Source organism: Lygodium microphyllum, chromosome 24 (genome assembly GCF_053477565.2).
Source record: "Lygodium microphyllum isolate KBCC chromosome 24, Lygodium_microphyllum_v1.1.10, whole genome shotgun sequence".
Taxonomy (NCBI): domain Eukaryota; kingdom Viridiplantae; phylum Streptophyta; class Polypodiopsida; order Schizaeales; family Lygodiaceae; genus Lygodium; species Lygodium microphyllum.
Genome location: NC_141158.1, coordinates 15,237,986 through 15,262,395, shown reverse-complemented (window position 1 = coordinate 15,262,395; position 24,410 = coordinate 15,237,986). Strand labels below are relative to the sequence as shown.

The window sequence follows — 24,410 nt, the reverse complement described above, 5'->3', positions numbered from 1 at the left end:
AAGATCGAATCCTGGCATTTAGTTTGTCCCAATGAGACTGGGCTTGGTCAACTCTGCACGAGCATTGGAAGAGAGTTTGAACTCATCCCTCACCGAGAGCCTGTTAATCTCCTCCATGACCGGTTCCGCCAAATCATAAGACTTTAAAATGGCCAACATCATCACCCGCCAGATGTGGTAATTGTCACCATCAAGCTTTTGATCCATTGGAAGAGCCGGTAGGACAGGCACCTTCTTGTCCATGATCGCTTGGAACTCCAAATCAATCTCTATAGACATGTTAACCTGCAGCAAATTCACACTTGCTTCAGCCTTGATCCGATGCGCAGCCCTCCCACTCGCCCTCGAATCTTGGAAATGCAGCTTTGTGACGCGTTGAAATCTCCTCTTCAGATAGGTTCAACCCTCAGTCAATCCATCTTCACCGCTCTAATACCAGTTAGAGTGCAGCGATGCGGAAGCGTTGGACAAAGACTGAGAGAGAGTGAACATAGAGAGAAGAGAGAGAGAGAGAGAGAGAAAAGGAGACAATGTAAATGCAGAAAATCTGCGGTGTAGTACGCTGTATAGGAGTGCAGAAATACACAAGGGGTAGAGGAAATATTTGCGTATGTCTCCGACTTGATGACCTCGATCTCCGTCAACTCGAGCATAGTCTATCTTAGCCAACAGATCGCAAGATCAAAATCTGAAAAGATAAATGCTGGAGTATGCCACAAAACCAGCTATAAATAGCCAAAAAATAGAAACCCATCCAACTGCAAGTGCTGACGTGGCACTGACGTCCGTATTGTCCAAGAAATGACTGGCTAACCTCCCCCCCCTAAAACACACATACACGCAGCCATCAATTTATTTGTTCTTGCCACCCGTCACACTTTCTCGAGATAGCTGCAACTGCTACCACATGAGTTCTTTCGCAGTGGTTCGTGGTCCTACCTAAGAGTTGTGGAATGCGGAGAGTTTCCACTATCTGTGGAGGTGGGGATCTTCGTGGTACACAAGTCAAGGAGCGGCAAGGTTCACTTACTAGCACCACCGGATGGACCAAACTATGATTTCTTTCTTCAGACCTTTCACACAGAAGACTGGACAATGACACAGATAGAGGAGGAGGTGAAGAGTCAGGTGGTAGACCACATCTCCTCGTGGATGGGAGGAGGATTATCTTTTGAGCCCTTCCACAGTGGAGAGCACCGATGGATGTGATTGAGTGGCCATTGGCACTTGCGGCTTCTTTCTACCAATGCACAAAGTCACGCCTCTCAGCCTGGCTGATAGATGCCCTAGTGTTACCATCAGGAGCATCTATGATCCCCATGGTCCACCCTAGGGCCACCATGGGTGAATGGAGTTCATCGTCGAGGCTTGTAGCAAAGCTTATCTGCATGCCCCATAGCTCTTTTTGTTCATCAACAGCTTTCACACCGAAAAGATGCCGGTTTAGTTAGTCACAGGTTTCCCTATGAGTTTACATCTTGCATCCTAGAATGTGAATAGCCTCCACTATAGTGTGGGATGTTGTTCTAGGAAGTTGATTGTTCGGCAGGAGTTGTAATCTGCCCTCGTCGGATGGATCAACACCTTAGTACTGTAGCAGCACAAGCTCACCCCTGCCTAGGCCCATCGAGTAAGAAAGGTACTCCTAGACAGTTTATACACTTACTGGGAGTACGCCATCGGTTCCCACGGTAGGAGTGGAGGTGTATGCATCTCTATTGGTTTGAGCCTCACTGTCTGTGTACGTGACCACGTGATGATTGTGGCAGGGAGGGTTCTATGGATCAAATTGGATATTGGGGACTTGTGTCTTCCAGTCCTCAATGTCTATGCCCCTACTGAGGTTAGGGCACGCAATAGGTCTTAGATGGAGATTGCAGCAGGACTTCCAGAGGTGGGCTCCTAGATTGTTGGAGGAGACTTCAATAACGTGGAGGCCTTAGAGGACCAGCAGGGTAGAGGGAGAAACTACCAGGGTATGGCTAGGGAGGAGCAGGAGGCATGGGAGGTATTCCTTCTTGCAGTAGGAGCACGTGATGCTTGGAGAGACCCAACTTTCCACAGGAGGGAGAGGTCACTTCTCTTGGGGATATAGGCGGCTGGGCGGAGTTTCGCTGGAGCTACTGGACATGTTTTATGTGGGAGAGTGGGGATGCTCTCGCGGAGGCTAGGTAGGGCAGTTGGCCGGTACCACTTTTTTTGATCACTGCCCGTTTCTCCTGACACTTGATGCCCCAGCTTTAGCATGGACACACGATCCTGTCGGGTCCTTGACTCGATCTACAGGAGGAAGGAGGTGAAGAGGCAGATTGAGTAGCTCCGGACTAGGGAGTGGGACAAGAGGGACTGGATCGCAGAGGAGGTTGCAAAGGTCCTAGCCGAGTTGAGTAGGATCTGCTAGAAGGCAGCCCTACAGGCCAGGCAGTAGAGCTGGGAGGAGGAGAGAGCACTCTGGCGAGACCTAGCAGCCATGCAGAGACTACTCCAAGAGGCACCAGGGATGAGGTCCGCACACGGGCAGCCCTCGCCGGCCTCAAGGACAGGCGCTCGAAGTTTTCCTTCCACACCTCAGCAACCTTTTGGGCTTGGAAGGGGAACACAATGTGCAGGGAGTTTTTCCAAGTGCATCAGCCTTGCACCTCAGGAGAGCAAATACGTAGCCTTCGGGATCAGTTTGGGAGGATTTTTTTTAGCCTAGATGAGGTGATGGAGATTGCCACTGACTACCGCAGACTTCTTTTCCAGCAGGAGACAATCTCAGCCAGAGGACAGAGCTGTAGACAATAGGTCTGGGACCACATCCCGTCCCTTGTCATAGAGGAGATGGGACGCTCCCTCCTAGACCCCTTCATAGAGAAGGAATTAGAGGAGGCTTTTCATGCATAGGACGGGAAGAAATTCTCAGGAGAAGTCTTTCTAAGGTCTTCTTTACTACCTATTGGGAGGTGGTGAAGGACCCTCTATTGCTGGCATTTCAGGAGATTTTCAACTTAGAACGGATGCCAGGGAGTCTATTGGCAGGTCTTATCAGTCTCCTCTCCAAAGGGGGAGACCGGTTGGAGCTATCCCGGTGGAGACCGATCACCCTGTTGTAAGTGGCCTATAAGGCACTGGCCATGATGATTGGTAGGCGACTCCGCCCTGTGCTTCTAGACATGATTCATGACACACAGACAGATTTTGTCCAAGATAGGAGCATCCTAGACAATGTCTTCAGCTTCTTTGAGGTGACTGAGTGGGCCCAGCACAGTGGTCAAGGATTGGCTGTACTTCTCCTGGACTTCAAGAAAGCCTATGAGGGGTTGATTGGGACTTCTTAGAGGGCACCATGGTGAGGTTGGGCTTCCCGCAGGTGTGGATCTGCGGGGTCTTTGTACTTTATAGATTGGCTACGAGTAGGGTTCTCAGAGGTGGTAGGAGGTGGGAGGAGTTTTGGCTGGAGAGATCGGTGCGGTAGGGCTGTCCTCTAGCCCCATATTTGTTCCTACTCTTTGCAAAGGCGATGTCTTACTTTCTCAAGTCACATGTGAGCGGGCTATGTGGCCTCCGACTTTCGGTGAGAGAGGAGATGGAGCTGTTAGACTCAGAGTATATAGATGATACTGCACTTTATACAGAGGACGATGAAATGATACTGGAGAGAGTGAGACTAGCTTTGGAGGTGTTGTGCACTGCAGCAGGAGTGAAAATCAACTGGCGAAAGTCGGTTGGTTTCCTTATGGGCCCGGACTCTAGCACGGAGTGGGGTGTCCACTTGGGATTCAGATGGGTGTGTAGAGGGCAGATTGTCCGTTACCTAGGGTTCTAGGTGGGACTCGACATCACTCCTGTCTAGCAGTTTCTTCCAGTCCTCGACTCTATCAGGCTGACCTATTGGAGTACTACCCACCTTTGCTTAGCAGGCTGAGCTCTAGTGGTCAACCAGGTTCTCCTAGCAATGGCTTGGTACATTGCCTTATGTTGGTGTTTTTTCTCGTCCTGTGTAGTTCAGCTTCGCCGCCTAGTGCAGAATTTTCTTTGGGCCGGGTTAGATAGTTTCAGGGATTCTCGAGCCAAGGTGGCGTGGGCGACCATCATCCGATATCGGTCTAAGGGAGGGCTTGGGATCATAGACCTAGAGTACCGGAGCGTGGCCCTTTTGAGCAAGCTAGTAGTCTGTAGGTTCACACCAAGAGGGCAGACTTGGAAGGTCCTACTACAGGAGGGTCTCCAGGAGTGTAGACCGAGGCTTGGTGGTGACTAGAGGCCGTCTTTGAGATGGATCTTCACGATGGCCCAAATCACGCCCCCTAGATCTTCCTTCCTCTGCAGCCTACTTCGTGCGTGACAGGGTCTCCGTAAGGGCCTAATTGAGAGCCCCCCAAGTTGCTAGGAGGAGATAGAACGCTAGCCGATGATCTGGAACCCCTAGGTCAGAGATTGGGATTGGATACAGATTGGCGAGCACCCCCACATCCAATGGGCTGGTTGAAAGAGCGGCCCTGCTTGTACCATTAGGACATGGCGGTAGGTGTACAGGATGGTGGACCAAGAGGTGCTGCAGCAGGCATCAAGTTGTCAGAGAGAAGTTGAGCCGAGGAGAAGGGAGATTAACGCAGTCATACCTCGGGAATGGCTTGACCCCCCGATACGAGAGCTGATAGAACTTGGCGAGGTATGGGCTGCTAGATTTTCACCAGCACGTATCCCCCTATAGGTGATAGGTAGAGTGGGCAGTGCCCCCTACGGGACTTTTTTCACCGTGCAGGAGGGGGGGTGTTTGGTCCTTGTTAGAGGGCAGCAGGATGAGGAGATCGTTGTTGTGCAGTGGAGGAGGATTCGTGTGGTAGGTCTTCAGGGGAAGAGTTGGCGTTTGGACCCTTATGTGCTCTGAGAGGAGTTGTGGGACTGGCGCCTTTGGATGTGGGAGAGCAGGCCACTTTATGAGCTGGAGTGGGACCCTGGAGAGTGGCTATGGCCGGCCATTGTGGTCGCCAAGAAGCCATCGAGGTTCTTGGAGTACATAACCAGGATTGGCAGACATGTACTAATGCAAGAGGACATGGACTGGGCGCCTTTGTGCAGCGGATATTGGGCGGAGCACAACATCACGGATACCTTCCGTCGGAATTTTTTGGCACCGCCTATGGGACAGTTGGAGGCCGAAGAGGGTATTGTATTTCTTATTGCTTTTGGCGCGTGGAGGTCTGGCGGTGGGGAGTTGGCTAGCCCAGATGTAGTAGGATGGAGGGTGTAAACGTTGCACACAACAGCTTCTGGAAACTCCAAAGCACTGCCTTTGGTCGTGCGAGGCGGCACAACTCGTGTGGAGAGTAGCATGTTGCATTCTTCGCTATTTGGCACCCAGCCTTGGATGTATCTCGTGGGGAGCTTTTTGTTGTTGGCATGTAGTCAGCTAGGGCCGTCACCTTTTGTATGAGGCTGGGATGCAGGACATGATCTTCATCATTGAGGTTGGGTCTTGTGCAGTGGTTGGCTTGGAGGTTAGCCCACAGCAAACCACTCTAAGGTATGGGAGATCATAGGGATTCTTACTGGATGGCACATTTGGAAGGCGTGTTGCCAGGAGGTTTTTGGCGAGGAGAGCCTTTCAGTACAGGCAACTTTGGCAGAGCTCTAGACTTCCATCACCAACTCCCTCTGCGGCTAATGGGACCAGGGGCAGGGCGAGTCTCGAGCTCGTCAGGAGCTCCATTTTCACTTCCTATGCATTTGGGGCAGCCAGGTACTGTTCTTCATGATGCAGGCAGGCAGGCCCAGATGGCAATACACCCCCCCTCCATAGTTTCTTGCCCCCATCCCCCCTAGACCGCCTTGAGAGGCTTGTATACATGATGTATTTGTGAGTTTGCAATAGCTCCAGCTAGTCTGTCGAGCATGAGCACTTCGTTTCAATCAGTTTTTTTAAAAGTAATATAATCAGCCACATTTTACTTGCAAAAAATATATATTCACAGGCTCTCTCCTCCATAGTCATCATTCACTTGCAGACTTCTAGTGAGGGTTCTGTTGGAGAGAGGGAGCTGGTGCCAGTGCCCACACATGCAGTGACTCGTTGTTGTACGCGAATGTCTTGTGTTTGGTATATGGATTGCATCTCCCGAGCATATCTTTGAGTTCTCCTTTTGCAGTGTTCTTCTGTTTTTTCTTTGCTCTTATGTTGTGCAGTCTATTACAGCAGTCTTCTACGCTTTCATTGACAATGCCATTCCGAACAAGGCTTCTCAAGGGGCCACTCTCCCCTCAGAACTTGTGTCTACCAATTTATGTGGACCGATGAGATAGGAGTCCCTTATGGAGAGCAAATGCTTTATGTTGATTGCGGATGACTACAACGGGCTGACTTGGACTTATTTTTTGAAGGTCTAGTCACAAGCCTTCTCACATTTTCAAGACTGGCTCAGCTTTGAGGAAAATCAACCTGGGCAGAAACTGAAGACAGTTAGGGCTGATTAAGGGTGGGGAATTCATCTTCTTCAAGGATACCCTGCAGGAGAATGGAGTCTTGTAGCTGAAGAACAGGGATGTGATTGAGATGGCAGTGTGGTACAATACCTGCAGGGCATTGGCACAATGATGACCGGCAATAGTGCCTCTAGTCTCCCTCTCCTCAAGGATGCAAGATGATGTGATACATTTAAGAATAGTGTGGAGCATATATAGGAGCCTCAGGGCGAGACATGAGACAAGTGAAGGAACGTGAAAACTTGAAGAAGCCTTAAAATGGGCTGCCTAGCTGCCTCCACCCGGCGCCAACTTAATGCTAAACACAATGCCTAAATCCCAAGATACTTACTAACAGGAACTTGGACAGCAAGGTTGGAGAATTTCACAAACCAAGTTTATATCTTTTCCAGGAAGCCTACTACAATCATGTACTCTACAACAGACCTGGGTGAGTTTGTATTTTAAGAGTAACAACAGGTATTGCAGTCTGTTTCAGTGGTCATTTTCGACAGGCTGATCCTGTGACAGAAAATGACTGAACTAGCTGGATTATCTTCTGACAGTCGCTGATGCACGTGAAAATGATTAAAATGGCTAGTGTCACTCCTGATTAGTGATTAGATCTGAAGGACACCATCATGTACCAACCATTGGAGAGACTGTACTCTTGGATGGCAAAGGGCAACTGTATTGCAAACTGTAAGCTATTTAATGTAACTGCTAGCTCATTGTAATCATGGTGTGGACGGGACAAGCACAACTCTATTGGAAAGCATTAATGATTCTATGCAGCTGCTATCTAGTTTACTGGGGCTCATCCTAGGAATTTATCAAGATATACTGAAGGTGTAATGACAAAGGGTAATCATACGTGATTATAGCAATGCCCTACTTTATCAAGCATCATTCTGGTCATGCCAGATGGCTCTAATGAAAAGCATCAATGATTAAATGTGGCATAGCGGTGAAAGGTAAATGTAAGGCGGCTTTAGAAAGGGCCTACTTTCTTTTGACAGGGCATGTTGTCCAGTTTGGTATGTGGTTATAGCAATGCCCTACTTTATTGAGCATCATTCTGGTCATGCCAGATGGCTCTAATGAAAAGCATCAATGATTCAATGTGGCATAGTGGTGAAAGGTAAATGTAAGGTGGCTTAAGAAATGGCCTACTTTCTTTTGACAGGGCATGTTTTCCAGTTTGGTGTTCAAAATGCCAAGCATTCTGTTAATTGTTGCATGTTTCTCTGAATCTCATGTCCAGTGGAGCTGTCTGCCTGAGCTTTAGCTTTGTGCAGAATTAGCCTCAGTAAACGTAGGAAGACCATTTTTTGTCAAATGTGTTTTACAAGCTCAGATAAAAGATGCTTTAACTCTTTTTGCATGTTCCATTTACTATATTGTTGTTTGTGGATGTGTTCTTGAAAGTTAAACATTCCAATTTTAGGACACATTTCTGATCTGGAATTACATCTTTGGCATTTGTGATTAGATTGATGCGAGAAGATCTGAACAATTTCTTTATGCTGCGATTGGAGGTTTGGGGTCAAACAAGTAACTATTTGGCCTTCATTTATATATGACTCTGATACTGTAGAGTGAGAGTAAGATATTTCAGGGCTCTAAAATGCATATTTGCATTTCAGTCCTCCAGCAATAAAGATCGGTGCCTGCCATGCACTTTCACAGTTGTTCCCGAAGGGTAACACCCAGGTTCTCCAACCTCAAATGCGGACAGCATTATCATGCCTTGGCAGTTTGTTGCAAGAGGTTGTGAATTTTACCTCCTGTTAACTGGGGATTTTGCTTTTGCAATTTTGTTGTCTATAATGCTAGTATAAACTCTGTGGGATTCATATGCAGGCATCAGACGAAATGCTGCATCTGGTCTTGGAGACTTTACAAGCTGCTGTGAAGGCAGGTCAGTATATATCTTGTACACTTTATCTTGCAGTGATGTATTGCATTTTGGTGCATGAGAGAGGCAGTTTTCTTAAGAGGCAATCATTTTTGGACTGATCCACTCTCAATTTGACCTTGTTTATCTATTAGATCCACAAACTTCTGCAGCAATGGAAGCTGAAATTTCACCCCTTGTGCTTACCACATGGATTCAAAATATTTCTGATCCTTTTGTTAGCATAGATGCCCTGGAAGTCCTGGAGGTACCTCTGCTGCAACACACTTGTGAGCAAATCTGTCCAACCTTTTGGTGGCTGCTTTAGATGTCACTTGTGCATGCAGGCATTGAAGGAGATACCAGCATGCATAGAACCTCTGGTGTCACGTGTATTGCCATTTGTTGCACCTATCCTTGCTAGTGTAAGTTTAATCTAGCTTTGTTTTAATCTTCTTGACCTTGGTGAAGATACTGTTGGATGATTTATTTATCTGCTAAATTGCAGCCTTCAAATCAGCCAACTGGTCTAGTAGCTGGTGCAGTTGATTTGCTTACAATACTGCTAAAGGTGTGCATTTCAAGTATTTTTGAAGCTGAGGTTTGTAATTTTGCTAGAACTTTGAATGGGACTTGTAAGCATGGGACACTGCTGTCAATTACTTGTACAGAAATCACCGCCTCAAATTGTGCAAGCAATTTTCAATGCTTCATTCCAATCTTTGATCAGCTTGATCCTTCAACATGATGATCATAGTGAACTCCAAGTACGCTAATCTTCCCAGTCACATACTCTGTTATATCTATATAGTGTGAGCAGTCAAAGCGTTTGCTGATCAGAGCTTGCTTACAGTGTGCCCTTCTGTTGGTTTTGGCAATCAGAATGCAACAGAGTGCTTAGCAGCTTTCATTCAGGAAGGCAAAGAATATCTGCTTGTCTGGGGTGGAGATATCTCTCAGACTATGAAGATGCTTTTGGATGCTGCTGCGAGGTACACAATTCATTTTTCTGTATGGCGCTAAGTTTAATCACCTGTCACAAGTTCTGACAGACGAAAACAAAAGAGGCTTTAGCTCAAGGAAGTCTGTAAGATTGGGTTGCTTAAGTTGAACAGCTTCAGTATATGCACTTAAATGTTATTGTCTCCATAAATTAAGCTAAAAGGGTTGAGGGCTGCATGAAAGCATCTTGGCTTCTTGATGCAAAGATGCAGGTATCCACTTTAAATAGTCCTACAGCTAATGTATTATTCAGACATCAAGTTCTGGACATACGAAGCCACTGAGCTAGAAGGATTTTGATGCTTTATATGGGCATATTCTGCAGCTGAATAACACATGCCTGTGTTAGTATCAAAGAAACACAGTTTGTGCCTGTGGAATGAAAGAAACATAGGATCATGAGCAAGTGAATATTGAGTGTCAAGCTTACCCAATTGATGCAAGAGAGAGGGAGAGTGCAAGGGACATAGAAGGATGAGAGCACAAAGACTACCCCTTGCCTTTCTTGCATAAGTTTTTGAAGAAACTGTTTTACAAGAATAACAAGCCTTTTCCTCCCCTCTGCTTTGTTTACAGCATTTTGGCTTCTGCATACATTTGGTTTTCTCCTCTGGGGCATCCAGTTTGGGGTGTAATATATTTTAATGCCTTTATTGGTTACGTGGAACCAATAGAAGGAAATTAATGGAAAGCCTTTGAGGGAGTAGTTGCTGTTGAAATAATGGTAAGAGGGCCAAGAAAGGAGCAAGATGAAGCTCACATCTTTGTGTAGTATTGATTAACCCTTTGCATGAGTGATGTTGTGAACATTGAACAAGTAGAGGGATGTGGTGGATCGATTTGGGAGTGCAGTATGTTTAAAGCTTTGGAAAAGCTTCAAACTTGAGATCAACAGATTTATGAGGTTGTCTTGTGTAGGAACACACACAAGCGGATCTCAGTTGTGAAGAGTTTCTCTTGTGATAATGACAATGTACTTAAATGTGCTTTGTGCAAGCATGGAAGTTTGCAATTTTCAATGTACTTCAATATGCTTCACACAAGCATAAAAAACTGGATTTTTCACAATTGTCAAAGCATTTGGACTATCGAACAGAAAATTGTAGGAGATGATTGATCAATACTCAATTCAATAACACATTGCTTGAACCACTTAATTGTGGCTATGGAGCTGGCACTGTTCTCAAACTTCATAGGTGTAAGTGGCTATGCTAGGTTGCTTTTTGCTCAGTCAAGATATACATGTAGTATTGAGATGAAAGTGGAACCCATGAGTGGACCATTGAGGCAAAAGTGGAACTTGCAAGTGGACACTCTACTATTCTAATAGACTGATCCATGTAATATTGCGAAAGCAAGTGACTATTAGTTGTGAAAGCTACCCTATACTCGTCTTCACAAGTAGAAATGAGGACATTGGATGCAGCTTGCAGTCATCTCATGGTGGTACCAAGATGCTCCAAAAAGAGTGCCACTATTTTTGAGAGGACCCAAAAATTTGGCCAACATCCTCCCACCCCTTGGCACATATCGTGGTGGCATCCCTTAGCATGGAAACACATCTTTGCCTTCTCCAATCTCCTTACCAATTTTCCAAAACAGCCATACGCCAAGGAAACAGCGCAAAAGTCATCCTTGAATCATATTGCCACTGGAGGGTTTTCCGGAGAAATGCAATGTACAGCAAATAGTGAGAGAGAGAGAGACTTGGAAACACTGAAGAGGAAGATGAATGAAAAATGTTGAACATTGAACCATGGTGAATGAATCATACTGATACAATGGAGGAGAGTTCAAAGATAACTGCGCTGTCTTGGCTGATTAGGTGGTAGCACCCAGAAGGAATCTACATTGTGAAGGGAGCAAAATGCAATCCTTCAGGCAAAGGGGCCAATGGCAAGGGAAAGAGCTGCTCTATGGAGGTATCAAAGCATAGTCCTTTGGCCAATGGAATGTTGGAGTAGACGTTGGAAGATGAAGGACAACAATAGATTGAGTGAAGTGCAATCCTCAAGCGTTGTCAGAGACGATGGTTGTTGTCAAGATGACTGTTGGCCAGCCCTTTAGGAGTGAAGAAAACACAAAAATGCAAGGTACTTGATATAGGGCTGATAAAGAGGGTGTAACCTATTGTAGATGGCCTGAATTTGTGTTTGTAAAGTGGTTGACGGTTGAAGCTGTGACCTAGGTGTTGGGGTGGGAGTAGGAGCTGGAAACACACAATAATGATAAAGATGTTCTGTGTACCAATGTAGGGAGGAGTGAAACTAGCAAACGCAGCAATGGAAATGATGAAGAACAAGTAACCAGGCTGTGTGGGCGCAAAATGCAGCAATTTAGAGGGTCTAGAGCTGATGATGATGTGAAGAAGACCTTGAGAATGAAATTACTTCCGAGTATGGTGTCATGATCAGTTGGACAGCACTACAAATTGAGATATCCACGAGGGTATGGGTGTGGACAATAGTGGTAAAGGGTTGATGTTGAAGGTGTGATGGGGGAATGATGAAGAATGAATGAGAGAGTAAGTGTGGAGTGAAGATGGATGAATACCCATGCCATATCTATAGGCACATGAATCATCAAACTATCTAGGGTAGCGCCCAACTCTATCACGTACTGCCTAAACACTATCAAATGATACAAATAAAGCCTTTTTGTGTTGTAACTAGAATCTAGAATAGGAATTAATGGAATTGTATGAACTTAATGATTGTGGTATCTCAACAATCCCTCTTAGACCCAAAAAGGTATCATACCCTAGGAGTGAAAGAGAGATTCTCCACCTTCTTGTAATCCAAGTATTCCACCTAAAAGGACACGTATAAAGAAGAACAATAGATAGGGTGTGTTGATGGTGTCCGAAACTTGACCTTGGGAGAAAAGCCACTAGCTCCACGTCTCCATGTTGGTAAAAATGTGTGAAGGCATAGCCACAAAGTCATGGTTGAAACATCCAAGGCCTTGACTTAGGTAAAACTTGTAGATCTTGGGTATCAATTGGTGAGATGGTAACTTGATATCCACCATCCCATTCAAAGGAAGATGAAGAATGCAAAGGCTTTTTGCCAAGGTATCCTAATGATCTAATGATGAGTAGTGATCCCTTTGAAGATAGATCGCCTTCTAAATATAGAGACATAAGATCCCCCTGTGAATTCCCCTCTAATAGAGATAGGGAATGTGAGAACTCAAATCATGGTCTCCAAAGTGTTTGATGATAAAGGAAGGACTGTGGTTGGTACCAGAGAAGGTATTTGAGGTTCTAAGGGAATAGAGGGTAGACAACGTCCAGAGGTGGCCTCTCGAAACTGAGTAGAAGAGGGACGTAAGATAGGGGTATCACAGATAATCTCTCTTGGTGGAGTGGAGTGTAGAGCTGTAGGCCATGTCGAGAAATGATGGTGTGTGTAGGGGGAAACATAGTGTGTACTACGAACACTAAGACAAAGAAACTTAGAAACATTGAAGAGGAAGATGAATGAGAAATGATGAATGAATCGTGCTAATACAATGGAGCAGAGCTCGGACATAACTACATTGCTCTAATTGATCAGGTGGCAGTGCTTGGAAGGAATTTACACTGTGAAGGGAGCAAAACATAGTCCTTCGGGCATGGGGATTGATGATGAGTTAAAGAGGTGCTCTATGGAGGGAGTGAAACACAATCCTTGGAATTTTGGGTAGAGTAGACACTAGAAGATGAAGGACAGCAATAGAGGGAGCAAAATGCATTCCTCAAGAGTTGTCGAAGATGAAGGGTATGCTGGAATCTCTTTGGGATGATGGCTGCTGTCAAGACGACTGCTGGGCAGCTCATTAGTAGTGAAGAAAACACAAAAACGCAAGTATTTGATGCAGGGCTCATAAAGAGAGTGTAGCTTGTTTAGACGATCCGAATGTGCTGCAAACACAGCCTCCATAAAGTGGCTGATGGTTGGGAACTATCATTTGGATGTTGGGGTGGCATCAAAAGGTGGAAAGACACAATGATGATGAAGATATTTTGCTATACCATTCCAATGAAGAGTGAAATTAGGAAACACAACAATGGAAGTGACGAAGAATAGGTTGCCAAGTTGTGTGGACTCAAAACGCAACAATTTGGAGTGTCTAGAGCTGATGGTGATATGAAAAAGATTTCTAGAATGAATTCACCTATTGGCATGGCATCACGATCAGCTGGACAGCACTTGGGATTAAGATATCCACTAGCATAGGGGCGTGGACAACCGTGGTAGAGGGTTGATGAGTAAGGTGTGATGGGTAATGATGAAGAATGAATGAGAGAGGAAGTGTGAAGTGAAGATGGATGAATGTCCAAGTCCTATCTATGGGCACATGAGGCACTCTACTATCTAAGGTGGTACCCTAGTACCCCAGTTCTTTGGGAAAAAGCCCAAATACTAATAAATGTTACAAATAAAGCCTTTTTGGAATAGAAATAAAGACATCAAACTAGGAGTTAACGGAATGCAATGGATTTAATGATTTTGATATCTCAATAGTGTATTGAGCTAAAAATGCATTAGCTTGACTTAAACAGTTTGAAAACACGCTTAATTAATGAAGAAAACCTCTCATTTAAACAGAAATGCAAACCTAGAGAGTTATTGTGTTTCACATGCAAAATCCTAATTTGTGTGTCTCAAACTTTCTATAAATAGGCATGTAGTGCATCACTCTCTCTCAAACTCGTTTTTGTAGGTTTCAGGAGCCGTATCTTTGTTGTCCATATCTTGTTTGCAGAGGACATCGTATCAAAACTTTCCCCAGCCATCTGCTACCATTTGGCCCTTGATTTTCAGTCTTCGCCACCCATTTGGTGTTGTCGCCTGCAATTTGGAGTTGTCACCCTGATCTCCTCTCTCCTCCATGGGCTGCATTTATAGTTTTTGGCTACCGCCTTAATCTTTTCTCTCTTTCATAGGTTGTGTGTGCACCTAACGGCTATCATCTTGTTTTTCTCTCTTGGATACTTGCGTTTTTAGTCTTTTTCTCTCTTGCATAAGATTCGATTTTTCACTACAAACCGGCTATTGGCAAGCAAAACCTGACTCGAATTACACATCACTTTTACAGTACTTCTTTTCTTCCATGCCAGGTAAGAACTCTATTATTTGAGGTTCTATGTCAACGGATTCTGTATTTTCTGTTGGATTAGGGGATGCTCGTTAAAACAAGCTTTGGTTTGTAAACAATGAGAAAGACAGATACTTTTTTATGAACTCAAAACTAGCTAAGAAGCTAAAAGAAAAACTTGTAAGTATTCATTTTCTTGCTTTTTTTTTCAAATGATTTTATTTCTCATATTCAACATGCAATGGATGCATCTTTATCTAATGCATTTAATGGACAAAAGCAACCTACGATATTTTCCATAACAATATTAATCACAAATCCATTTTGGCTTCCATCTGTTCCTCCCTCATCTTCTGTTACACCTTTGATTCCTATCACACCAAGGGATTTTGCATATTTCGGCATAGCCTTTAGGACTCTACATATCCACTTTTAGGTGGTATACCTATGATAGAGACTTAACCTTGAACACATACACTTTCGAGTTATCCCTTTGGGAGTACATCCCAGATATACTTAAGTGTGGATTGTTTGGTATCATAGTTTGTCTCTATGGCATTACCTAGTAGACTATTAGATCATTATGGTTTGTTTCAATTGACATTTAGACAAGGCTGTCGTGTCGCAGTGCCTCTATCTTTATCTAGGAGATTTTACAACTTGGTAAAAGAGTAAACTTGAGTTTGCAGGGGAGAGACAGAAATGTAAAGCTCACCTTTGAAATAACGAACTGATAAGTCTCAAAAGTAGATGTGCTGGTGTAGCAATTTTATTATAGTATCATAGCTTTAGCCGATATCAAATAGTTAATGACGTTAGAAGATGTATATCTTTATTTTTGATAAAGTAAGAAAATAACACTTTATTTGTTTGCTTTATTATGAGAACATGCTTTGTATGCTTATTTTGGATGGCTCATCATGATATTTTGGCCACAACCAAGGCACTTAAAACGTATTTCTTTTGGCTAAGTCTTCGACGAGACATTGAACAATTCATTAAAGAATGTCATGTGCACCAAAAGATTAAGTTTGATCGTCAAATGCTTGCAGGGCTTTTGCAACCATTACTAATTCTAATCAACCTTGGAAAAACATTGCTATGGATTTTATTTTTCGCTTGTCAAAATCAACAAAGGGCAATGATGGCATATGGACTATTATTAACATGTTTAGTAAACATGCTCATTTAATTCCAGTTAAGAAGACTATTAAGTCTCAATATATGGCTAGAATATTTATTCAACAAATCTTTAAGCATCATGGGTTGCCACAATCCATCGTGGATGATAGAGATCCACGAACCACTAGACTCTTTTGGTTAGCTATTTTTGAAAATGTTGGTACAAAGTTTAATTTTTATTCTTTCTATCATCCTCAAACAGATAGATAAAGTAAGATAGCTAATCTCACAATATTAGATATTCTGAAGTGTTATTGCCATGAAGCCAACTAACAATGGGAAAAGTATTTATCTTTAGTAGAATATATCTATAACTACACAGTTCATACTTCTACAAGTAAAGCACCATTTGAGATCATGTATAGAAAACCACTTTTACTATCTATTCTCAAAACAAAGGAGGGGATATTTCATATCAATGAGTTTGTGTGTGATATGGATAAAGCTTTTGCCCAAGTTAGATGAGCTATTCAAAGATGTCAAGAAAAACAAAAAAAGCAACAAATAAACATAGAAAACACTTGATTTTACAAAAAGCAAATTAGGTGTGGTTGAAATTTGACAAAGTTCATCTAAGAAGTTCTAATAAGTTTTCATTTTAAGTTACTAAGCTTGTAATATGAGATTATTGGCCATTTCAAGTCATTGGAAAGATTAACGATGCTTATTACAAGTTAGTATTGGAGAATTCACAATGCTTTTCAAATTTATCTTTTGAAGCCTTATGAAAGACTTTCACCATTGAAACTTGTAATAGAAGTTCCACCAAAGTAGATGAATAGAAGGAGATATTTCAATCAGAGGAAATAGTCTTGCATATGATTAAGAAACAATGAAGAAATATTTTTGGAATTTTTTTTGTGAAATTTAAAATTACTCTCATTTAGATTCTCAATGGATGTGAAAAGGGTATTTTAAAAACTATCTAGAAATACTTGTAGCTTATGAAAAAGTTGTAGGATTAGAATTACTTCAAGCAACATCTTGTGGACAAGACGGATTTAAAGAGGGAGACATGTAACAAACCTTTTATGTATCAATTGTTATAAAGACATATTGGCTCAATGATTCTAAATTAATTTGATGCTCATGTACTGCGATTCGTATTATTTAAGTGTTTGAAAATATGATTAAATATTTATCTTTTTATTTAAGAGTGGTTAATGGTGAGAATGCCGTGTAGTTATACTTGGGTCATCATTGAAGAGTTGCCCAAGAGAAATTAAAAGTTTAGTTGAGTGATTTGATTGACAAGAAAACTCAGATGACTAAGACTTTTACAATGAGATAGTCAATGTAGTCACATTGACTAGAAGCCCATATAATGAGTGGTTTTAGAAAGTGAACCCAGATGCTCATGATTAAAGAAACAAACTATGAATTGGTGAATCTATATAATGTTGCTCTTCAAAAAGTTGAATTTGACGATTGCTAAAATTTAGAAGGTTACTATTTTGGAAGTTGCTCTAATGGAAATTCTTTAGCAGTTATCTCAAATTCTTAATCATTTGAGAGTTTTTAAGAGTAGAATGTTTGAAAGCTTATTTCTTTAGAAAAGTGCATGTAGCATTTAGAATAGGATGTGTCATCTTGAAAAGACAAGTATATGTCTCTACACTTGTTATTTTTAGTAAACACATATCATTTGTAACCTCTACTTTTCACTTTTGAGCACCGAAGCTCCATACTTATATATTGGAGGTCTCTTTCTTTATTTGGAATAAGTTGTCATGCTAAAATTTCAACCACATGTTGTGTACTCTTCTATCTATCTCTCATTCAAGAAGCACTTTCTACTTAGCTTGATCTAATTTAAGCACTAAGAAGAAAATTAGCTTGTTGCTTGGAGTTTGTAGAAATTAGCATTTCAAAATCCTAATTTTCTAAAATTGCAGCAAATCAGATCTTTTGTATATGGTTTAGATACTTGGTATCCGTGGTTTTGTTTCAATAAATTTGTGTAAAGGAGGGGCCGATTTCCCTCTCAACGTGATGTCAACTCTTTTTTTTTTCTCTCTCTCTCTCTCAATTCTTATGGTAATAAGTGATTGAGTTAGTTATGTTCAAAGTATTGTCATTCTTATATTCTTCTCAATACTTACATTGGGATGTAACAAACCTTTTGTATATGAAGTGTTACAAAGATATATTGGTTCAATGATTCCAAATTAATTTGATGTTCATGTAATTTGAGAGGTGATTTGTATTATTTAAGTGTTTTAAAATACGATTAAATATCCATCTTTCTATTTAAGGGTGATCAATGGCGAGAACGCTTTGTAATTATACTTGGGCCATCATTGATGAGATACCCAAGAGAAATTAAAAGTTTAGTCAAGTAGTCAGATTGACGAGAAAGCTCAAATGACTAAGACTTTTAATATCTCTTGGACATCTCATCATAGAGTGTGTATGTATGTGTGCATGAGGTTAAGTTGAGAATTGAAGTACTTGTTGTAAAGTTTTCTCTTTACTTTTCTTTTCTTAGCAATGATGCCATTTCTTCAAAGACTTTGCCATTTTTCTTCAATTATCTTTTTCTTCTCTCTTCTACAATGTTTTAGTCATCATCAAGAAATTATTCACTTTCTTTCTACATTCCAATATGTGGCCTCTCTTTCCATTGTAATGGCACTTTCCTTTGAACCTCTTCTTTGCATCATGTAGAGTGATGTGGAGGAAGATGATAGGAGAGAAAGAACGTGACTGCCACATCAGTCGCAATTTCAACAACCTTCACAAATTTCTTGATCATGACTAAAACATTGTAGAAGAGAAAAAAAAGATAATAGAGAGGTGGTCTTTTTTTCATTTTAATTGATTAACTGTGTACATCACATTGGTGGAGATGACGACAATATAACTCGACCCACTCTCTCTTTGCAAGATCTGCACCAGTCAACAAATCAGACACCTTCTGCAAGCTATAACATAGAATAATATGTATCACTCCAAAAAGAAAACTTACACAAGAGAAATGACAACAATGAGGTAACTAATATCCCCGCACACACATCTCAACTCACCTCAATACCAAGTTACAAATATGCACACTCAGTTCATGCTAGAATCTCAACAAACAACACTAGAGAAAATGTTTCATGTAGTTTCCTCTTTGATGCTACAAATCAATCATACTAATCATACATCAGAAAATTTACTAGTGCATAATCAACCACAATACCAAAGTGATCCAAAGGTGAGATTCAAACCATTTAATGCCCTTTCAACTGAAGATGTGTTCAACTAGATCGATTGCTTTGAGAATGTCTCTAGCTACCACACATGGAACAAAGAACATAAAGCTTTGGAAATTAGAACATTGTTAGAGACATTGCAACAACCTATTCAAACAAAAGTCCACAAATCAATGCTGATAGAGACATTAGTAAAAGATTTGGTAAAAGGGGTATTAGTAAAAGAGGCATTTGTTGTGAGAAAGAGCTTTGGTGAAGCTATCTGCCACATTACTTGTGGTAGGACAGTAGACAAGGCTGATATCACCTATATGTAGTCTCTCTCTAACAAAGTGATAATGGATCTCAATGTGTTTTGTGTGCGCATGAAACACTGGGTTCCATGCTATTGCAATGGCACTCCGACTTTGAGTGAACAAAGGAGCAGGCTCAGTGGGCAGATACATCCAAGTCAGCTAATAAGCGTCTGTGGTAGTGAAAGTTGCCTTGTATTCAACTTCACATGACTATGTGGCAACAATGGATTGTTTTTTGCTAAGCCAAGAGATGCAAGATGAGCCAAGAAAGAAACAATTACCGTAAGTGGAGTAATGAAAATCATAATCACCAGCCCAATCAGAGTCATTGTAAGCAAGCAAGTGCAATGGTCCCCCCTTGGCATAAAGCAACCCAAGAGTCCTAGTACCTTGCAAGTAATGGAAAGCATGCTTAATAGCTTGCCAATGTGATATGCGTGGCTTATGCATATATCTGCTCAAGGCTGAAACTACAAACTATATGTCCGCCCATGTGTTGCATAAGTAGATAAGTCATCCAACTGTTAGAGTATATGTATGAATATCAAACAAGTCACTGTCATTATGCAATGACAACTTCAGTCTAGGTTTCATTGGTGTACAAATTGGCTTGCAATCTTGTAATCCAAACCTCTCAAGAAGTTTACCAATGTATCTTGACTGTGACAATCCAATGCATCTAGCATCATGAATGAAGTGAATGCCCAAGTAATAGTGCAAAGGCCCCAAATTTGGCATCTCGAAAGTTTGCTGCAATTTTTGTTTGAATGCTGAAATTTGATCAGCATGTGTCTCTATAAGCAAAAGATCATGAAGATATAGACATATGACCAGCAAGGATGCTCCCTCTTTACATATGTAAAGGGTAGACTTTGATGAGTTGCTTATGAATCCTTGGCTGAGTAAAAAATCATCAATCTTTGCGTACCAAGCATGAGGAGCTTGTGTCAAACCATATAAAGCCGCTTTCAGATTACACTCCAAGTGTTCAGATCCCTCAATTATAAAACCAATAGGTTGTTGTACATACACTTCTACTTGAAGTTCCCCATGTAAAAATGTAGTCTTTATATCAAGTTGATGCACAGTCCATTCATAATGGGTAGCCAAAGCAACCATAGACCTAATGGTAATCATGCGGGAGGTAGGAGCAAATGTCTCCTTATAGTCAATGCCTTTCTTTTGTGTGTAGCCCTTGGCCATAAGCGTGGCCTTATGCTTGTCAATGGATCCATCTGCATTCCATTACCCAATGGAGTCCTTGGCTGAACTTTAAGTTGACTAGTTGAAGCTCTAGTTGTATCACCAAAAGAAATGGGTAGGAGCTCTTCAAATACATCACTGATAGCCTAATATGTGTCAAAACCAGCAAGGGATAATTCTGATTTTTCATCGAAAACCACATCCCTACTGACAAATACCGTTTTAGAGATAGGATCATATAATCTATATCTTTTGCTCTCATTGTTATACCCCACAAAAATGCATTTAACAGCCTCGTTATCCAACTTCTTCCTAAGTATCTTGGGAATGTGTGTATATTCAAGACACCCAAAAGTACGAAAATGCCCAACAGAAGATTTTCGGTTGTTCCAAGTCTCAAAAGGTGTGATATTCTTTAATGCCTTAGTGGAGTACCTATTCAAGACATGGCAAGCACACATAACTGCTTCCATCCAAAAACTAAGTGGCAAGCTCTTTGCTTTTAGAATACATTTTGCCATGTCCATGAGCGACCAATTATTTCCTCTCTACAATCCCATTCTGTTGTGGAGTATAAGCAGTAGTGTACTGATGAACAATGCCCTTTTGCTTTAAAAAAGAATTCAACATAGAGAACATGTATTTTTTTCCCCTCGGTCCAAACAAAGAGTCTTCACCTTGCAGCGAGATTGATTTTCAGCAAGTGTTACAAAAGCCAAAAATGCATCATACACTTTTGACTTTTTCACCAAAGAGTAGACCCAACAAAAACAAGTAAAGTCATCAATGAAAGTGACAAAATAATAACAGCCACCCAATGACTTTGTCTGCATAGGGCCACATACATCTAAGTGCACAATCTGTAACTTGGCAGTTGCTCTAAAAGCAACATCGTGGGGAAACGAAAAACGATGCATTTTTTCCACAATACACACCCCTCACATAAGTGCTCAGGAGGTCTCTCCAAGAGAGGTAAATCATCAGGTATGTGTGTACATTGCATAAGCATTAGGCTACCATAGTTTGCATGCTCCATGCGAACATGCCATAACTCTGCCTACATGGCAGGAGTAAGAGTGGACGCTAGATAGACCAACTGATCAACTGAAAAAGCATCTAACTCGTATAACCCATGACATTGAGTGCCAGTTAAAATCAAAGTCACGTGTTCCTTATCTCTCACCATGCATTTGTTGTCATCAAAGATAACTTGCAAACCACTCCTTGCCAAAGAAGAATAGATAACAAATTCTTCTTTATGCATGGCACAAACAAAGCATCCAGCAAGCGGAGAATAGAGTCATCAATGGCTATCAACACAATCTCCTCGATACCTCTAATAGGGTATGATGTATTGTTGGAACACTATATAGACTTGCCAACTAGGGTTGCAATAACAGAAGCAAACAAATCTTTGTGAGCTGATGTGCTTGGAAGCACCATTGTCAAAAAACCATATGTCCACATCCTCAATAGAGCTAAATGCTCTATTAGTCTAAGAAGAGTCATAATTGCATGTGCAAAAACAATAGTCCCTATCTGCAACAAAGGATGTGGACTCAATTGTAGTAGAAGGTGCATTAGAAACAAACATTCTTGACTCCTCTTTGGCTATGTACTTTCTACACTCAGTGATGTAGTGTCTTGGCTTCTTGCAATAGTGGCACTTGCTCTTCTTGGCTTGCGTGTCCCCTTGTTTCTTATTGTCTTGTGAAGTACCTAATGTTCCAAAGCTCTGTGGAGCATTCTTTGCTTGGCTGCCCTTGCCGTAAAATCCTGCTTAGAGGCTATAACATCTACACCAATGTTCTTTCATGTCTGCTTTTTCTCTAAGAGCAAACTGACCAACTGAATGAAAGTGAGTGGCTGTGGGAAAATCCTCATGGTGAGGTTCAAGGCCGTATGAAAGGCCAAGTACAAGGGTGGCAATGAATTCAAGGTAGTAGATATCAACTGCGCATCTGAATAATACTCATCTACATTCATAAGTTGCTCATGCAAGTCTTGAAATTTTTTTAGATGATCTTGCATAGAATCACCCTTATTCATCTTCAATGTGTCAAGCTCTTTCTTCAAGAAAGAGACGCGCGTCTCATTCTTGCCATCAAATATTTGCTCTAAGGTCAGCTGGGCTTCTCATGAAGAAGCTATAGACCGAAATTCTAATGTAAGGAATGATAGACCGTTGGATTGCCAATGTAATTAGCGACAAAGCCTGTGCATCTCGTGTATCCCATGCCTTTTGTGTTGCTGATCTTTGGGGCAGTGGTTGAGCTGGAGCAAGCTGAACATGTTGAGTTGCTCGTTGTCCACGTCCTCTTGGAGGAGGTGTAGCAAGAGCCACAACTCTAGGCCTAACTATTTCATCGCTGACATAATTCCAAAGATTCTTTGCAATCAGCACATTCTTCATCATTAAGGACCATAGGGAATAGATGTTGCTATCCAACCTATCCTCCTTGGACACATACGTAAATACATCACCTCCCTAACTTGCCATGATAAATGTCACTTATCAAAGAGCAAAAGAGCAATATCTCAAGTTGGACCAACCTGCAAAATCTCTAAATTTCCAAAAATTACAGCAAGCACTTTGCTGTAATTAGGAAATTTAATCCCAATAATTCTTTGCAATCAGCACATTCTTTATCATGAAGGACGAGAGGGAATAGTTGTTACCATCCAACCTATCCTCCTTGGATTCATAAGTAAATACATCACCTTCCTGATTTGCCATGATAAATAATGCTGATCAGAGAGCAAAAGAGGAATGTCTCAAGCTGGACCAACTTGGAAATCTCAGAATTTTCAGAAATTACAGCAAGTACTTTGCTGTAATTAGCAAATTGAAGTGCATTCTATCAAAACTGTCTGAAATGCACGCTATCCAAGGTGCAATAAATGCTCAGCAGCACTAGAAATGCAAAAGCCCCAAAATTTCTTGTCCCAAAATGCACAAAATCAGTCTATTTCAGACTGAACCTTTACTATATGTGCCAATGTTTGCTCAATACCCAAAAGCCCCAAATTTTCTAGCCCTCTTCCCAAGTAATCTCTGCAGATACACTCCTTGGACAAAAGCCCTTTTGTTGTAATTCAAAATTTTTAATTAAAAATGAGTAAATGCCTCCTTTACCTCTAATGCTGGCTTCCTCAGGTTTGGAGCTCTGATACAGCTGGAGAATTTGGAAAAGGTGCTGGCGAGGGAGCTGTGCTGGAGAGATCAGAGGCGGCACCACTAGTGGTGGTGGCGACTGGGAGGTGACAATGGCAGGGCTGCGCAAGTTGAAACAGGCGGCACTAGTGCGCAGCTGGACCAGGTGTGACCCAAGGTAAGGGAGCTGTAGTGTGTGGGAGTTGCAGCAGGCAGTGTTGGCAGCTGGGCAGCGACAGCAACTGGCAGCAGTGGTGGACTAGGAGGCAGCACCGTTGAAGACTAGTGGCCTGTGGAGGGTGGCTGCACACTGAAGGAGCACAGGACCAAAGGCGGCACTGGTGGCAGGAGCAGCAACGGTTGCTGGTGCTGTGGGTCTGAACGGGCAGCAGCTGATTGGCTGGGAGGAGCTGAAGCTGAGTTGACCGAGATCTCCTAGAGGCTAATCTGGAACATGGAAGCCTGGAACTCTGATACCAAATGTAATATTAGGAAGAGATCGAAGCTCAGCTGAGAGTAGAGTGAACAATGTATAGTGTGAGAGTATAACTCCCAATGCAATAATCTGAAGTGTAAGGTGCAAGTACAAAGTACAACCCTTAAACCTTAGGGTTGTAAGAGGGTGTTCATGCCCAAAGAGTGAAACACGATAAGTGCCTAAAACAGTGTAATATATGCACATAAAATAAAAGGAATGAATTCGGGGGAAAAAACTTCTCGTACGAAGAGTAAAAAGTGCCCCAATGTCCTATTGAAGATCACCGATACTCCTCTGTGAGCGTAGGCATGAGTCAAACCCAACAGAATTTAGTTTTGTGAGCTCTGAGCACTTTGATGTTGTCTTAGCCCATGTGAAATTTTGTAGATGTAAATTCTGTAATACACAGCCATTCACAACCTGTATAAATGTTTCCCTGTGACAGCCACACTGGTCGGTGTGACATAGTATCATG

At 42.1% G+C, this 24,410-nt stretch overlaps 1 protein-coding gene across 8 annotated transcripts in view; it reads left to right on the top strand.

Annotated features, from left to right (window-relative positions):
* LOC148014868 (ARM repeat superfamily protein) overlaps positions 1 to 24,410 on the top strand; it is a 100,840-nt gene that overhangs the window by 72,391 nt on the left and 4,039 nt on the right. For all 8 annotated transcript variants that reach the window (XM_087665487.1, XM_087665485.1, XM_087665482.1 and 5 more), the window contains 8 exons: positions 7,937 to 7,998; positions 8,091 to 8,214; positions 8,308 to 8,365; positions 8,497 to 8,609; positions 8,689 to 8,766; positions 8,850 to 8,912; positions 9,013 to 9,108; positions 9,224 to 9,333. In XM_087665487.1, the coding sequence (XP_087521613.1) occupies positions 7,937 to 7,998; positions 8,091 to 8,214; positions 8,308 to 8,365; positions 8,497 to 8,609; positions 8,689 to 8,766; positions 8,850 to 8,912; positions 9,013 to 9,108; positions 9,224 to 9,333 (704 nt within the window). The remainder of the gene's footprint in view (positions 1 to 7,936; positions 7,999 to 8,090; positions 8,215 to 8,307; positions 8,366 to 8,496; positions 8,610 to 8,688; positions 8,767 to 8,849; positions 8,913 to 9,012; positions 9,109 to 9,223; positions 9,334 to 24,410) is intronic.